Raw genomic sequence first — 3009 nt, 5'->3', positions numbered from 1 at the left:
GCCGCAGTAGCGTCGCGGCAGCACACCTGGGACTTGCTTTTCTCCCAGCCGGTAAACCCTGTCCTACTGATGCCATTGAAATAGACCTAGTAGGTCTACATGTTGCAGCGAGCGCTGTCCGGTGTTTCGTGCCCTGCTGAGGTTTTCAGCTCTACTGAACCAGCCAGCCAGGCAGTAACTAAACAGGTGTACCTGCTGTTGTGCATTTCTCCAATACCAACCACAATAAATCTCTGTGGCGCTTGCCCCACTTTTTAGAGCCCCCGGTGGCTGGGCATGAGCCCACAGTTTCGCCGGATTACCGTTTGGGGACCGAACACCGTAGCGCAGTGTTTGGCGGTAGACGTTACACTGCGGCGAAAGCGCTCCGGATCAAACTTCTGCCGCGGCGATGCCAAACACGAAATCCGTTTCCCCCCTGGGGACCACGCTCAACACGCTACAGCACGAACAACACGGAGACGAGGCTGGCAGTACCTGGCGACAGTTCACCCAGGGTCCGCGTGTCACCCCCTACAGACCGGGTACGCCCGTTACAAAAAAAAACATGCCCAGCCGCACTACCGTCATTTGACCTTTACGCGCTTTGGATGACGCCGTAGAAACTACAGCAGCGGCACAGGATTTGCCATGGCGCAAGCTACCGCTGAGTGCCTTCAGCAAACATGCGTCCATGTCTGACCCCACCTGAAGCAGCATTACCAAGGTGCGCTCTCATCGAACACAAAGAAGCGAAGACACATTGAAGCAGGACGGTGGACCTCGAGGGGGTGCAAGACACGATTCACACACTGGCCCCGCCTCGCTCCGCTCATTGCTGGGTGTGATACGCACGCAACGCCTCCAGCGGTCGCGTTGTATGCTGCGGCGTTATCCCTGAGCCGCCTTGAAACACAATTCCCTTCTCGCCCTAAGTACTTTTATAAATAGACTCACAGGGACAGGTAACCACGGACTTCCTACGAAATGGACGCGCTCAGGGGCAACGTGCGGACGATCGTAATGTAAGTGCCTTATTGCGCGCGAAGAGACCCGACTGCCGGCAGAAAAGAACAAAGCAAGGAAACTAGGACTGCGTAACCTGTCCCAGCAGCCGGACTACACTGGTGACGTCACTAACACATTGTTCGCTGGTCTCCGGTGTGCTGGTTGAACATCACTTCTCTTTCTGTTGTGCTTTTCAATTTTGAGGTGAAGGCGCCTCGTGTTGGCCCACGCGCCCCAGTCGGTTGCGTTATGGGGGCTCTGGCCCTTACACGGCAATGCAGACCTGTCGTGTCCCGAAGCGCGAAAAAACCTGGGGCCGCTAGTCTACTTTACCACCGCCTCCAGACAGTTCGAGACGGACTGCAACCAAGTCACAAAAGAAAAAAAAACAACAATCTTGTGGCCCCTCCACGGCAGCCTCCCGCCGGCACGTGCGGGACACTGTGACCCCTCTCTACATGTGGGGTGTGGGCTCGGCCCTGGTACTGCATTTGGGTCTTGTCTCAATTGCTTTGAACCAGTGAAGTAGGCGCGGGTGCTCCCAACAATATTCTACGTTGGAAATGCAAACGGTACGTTTGCGCAATGCACTACTACACCCCAACCGCGAGGAATTCTACTTCTTGAATTGCTCGGAGGAGCCGTCGCGCCAAATTCGGGAAGGTCGCCATTTGCTGTCGCGCTCCGGAGGAACCATGAAGGGCCACGTATCTTGTAAGCAGCGCTGAAACACATCCACTATGGCTGTTTCCTGCTCACACACGCACGCACTAAGTGTGGGATATAAACTCGTGTGGACATCTGTGAGGCGCCCAACACATGCAGGTGGATTCCCTGACGGCTACCCAGCTCTGCTTTGTTCTAATCACTGGAGAAAAAGCCGTGACAGAAGCTCCTGGATGAGAATGAAGAAAGTAACACGATACACTGCACTTTTCTTTGCATACAACACACAAAGATCGTCGGAAGACTGGGGAAGATTCTACACCGCTGTAGGGGAGGGGGCAAGGGCTCTTCTTAGTTACACGTGAACGCGTGCTGATTGGAAGCCACACTGTCAGATCCCACTTACTTAAGCACAAACTCTTAAGGACCCTTACACACTACAACGATGGCTGAGAGAACAGGTTCGCCTTGTCGAAAGAGGATTCCAGGAGACAACGGACCACTAGCACGCGTGTACAAGCTACGAAGTTTCCAAGACGAAAAGCGTCACACAGCGCATCGCCCTGGTCTCCTCAGTGTGTTTGATATTCAGACCCCCCGAACACCGTTCTTTCGGTACCCCGTCTTCTCGCGCAACGAGAAAAGCCAAGTCTGTCGCCGACTGCGTACAGGAGAGATGCAAGGAAAACAGCGACGATAATTGCAAAGTGAAAATTTTGAGTAAAAGAGAAGCAGTTTTGAGAGACTTACCGCTACCCCCGGGGCTCTGCATTGAGGGTGGTCTCTTAGCGAGTTCAGTGTGTTATGGATCACGCAGCGGTTACGCTTAGTATCCTGCCACTCCCTTGTTCGCCTGATTGTCTGATCAGTGACCGGAGTCGCAGCACTGGCAACACCGTCGACTAAGCTGTTCTCTCCACACTCTTGCTCAGTTGAGGTATCTCCAGCAACTTTTTTACGGTCTCTTTTCTCGGCGGTTCTGTAAGACAAGAACCTCGGATCGATCACCTGGAACTGACTTTCGTCCCATTTGCGAGTCGCCCACCAGCTGCACTGGCCACTAAGGTTGTAAGCACGGATTTCGGTGCATGCTACGTGTAGACAATTGTCCGGAGAAAGTTTGGCACGGGCGAAATCAAAGGCGTGCACGAGCTCATGAATCAAGAACCGACGCCATTCAAAAGGGGACCAAAGACGATTCCCGCAAATCCAGATTGCGTGATAGACAGGCGAGTAACCCGCGTAAGAAACAGGCTGAGTAGGTGATGCACTAGATGAACGCAAAGAATTCTCAATTCGAAAAGCAGGGGGCCTCTGACTGGTCGATGAAGAGACGAGAGTCGCGGCGGGGAAAGA

General features: G+C 53.7%; 1 protein-coding gene across 1 annotated transcript in view; it reads right to left on the bottom strand.

Annotated features, from left to right (window-relative positions):
- Positions 1-302: 302 nt before the first annotated feature.
- Positions 303-3009, bottom strand: part of CSUI_002888 (peptidase m76 family protein) — a 4003-nt gene continuing 1296 nt past the window's right edge. Inside the window, exons 2-3 of the mRNA XM_068063087.1 lie at positions 2404-2971; positions 303-1738 (exon numbers count right to left, since the gene is read on the bottom strand). Of these exons, the coding sequence (XP_067924934.1) occupies positions 1604-1738; positions 2404-2971 (703 nt within the window). The 3' untranslated portion in view covers positions 303-1603. The remainder of the gene's footprint in view (positions 1739-2403; positions 2972-3009) is intronic.

The sequence above is a fragment of the Cystoisospora suis genome (genome assembly GCF_002600585.1).
Source record: "Cystoisospora suis strain Wien I chromosome Unknown contig_1229, whole genome shotgun sequence".
Taxonomy (NCBI): domain Eukaryota; phylum Apicomplexa; class Conoidasida; order Eucoccidiorida; family Sarcocystidae; genus Cystoisospora; species Cystoisospora suis.
This window is presented reverse-complemented; position numbering and strand designations above follow the sequence as displayed.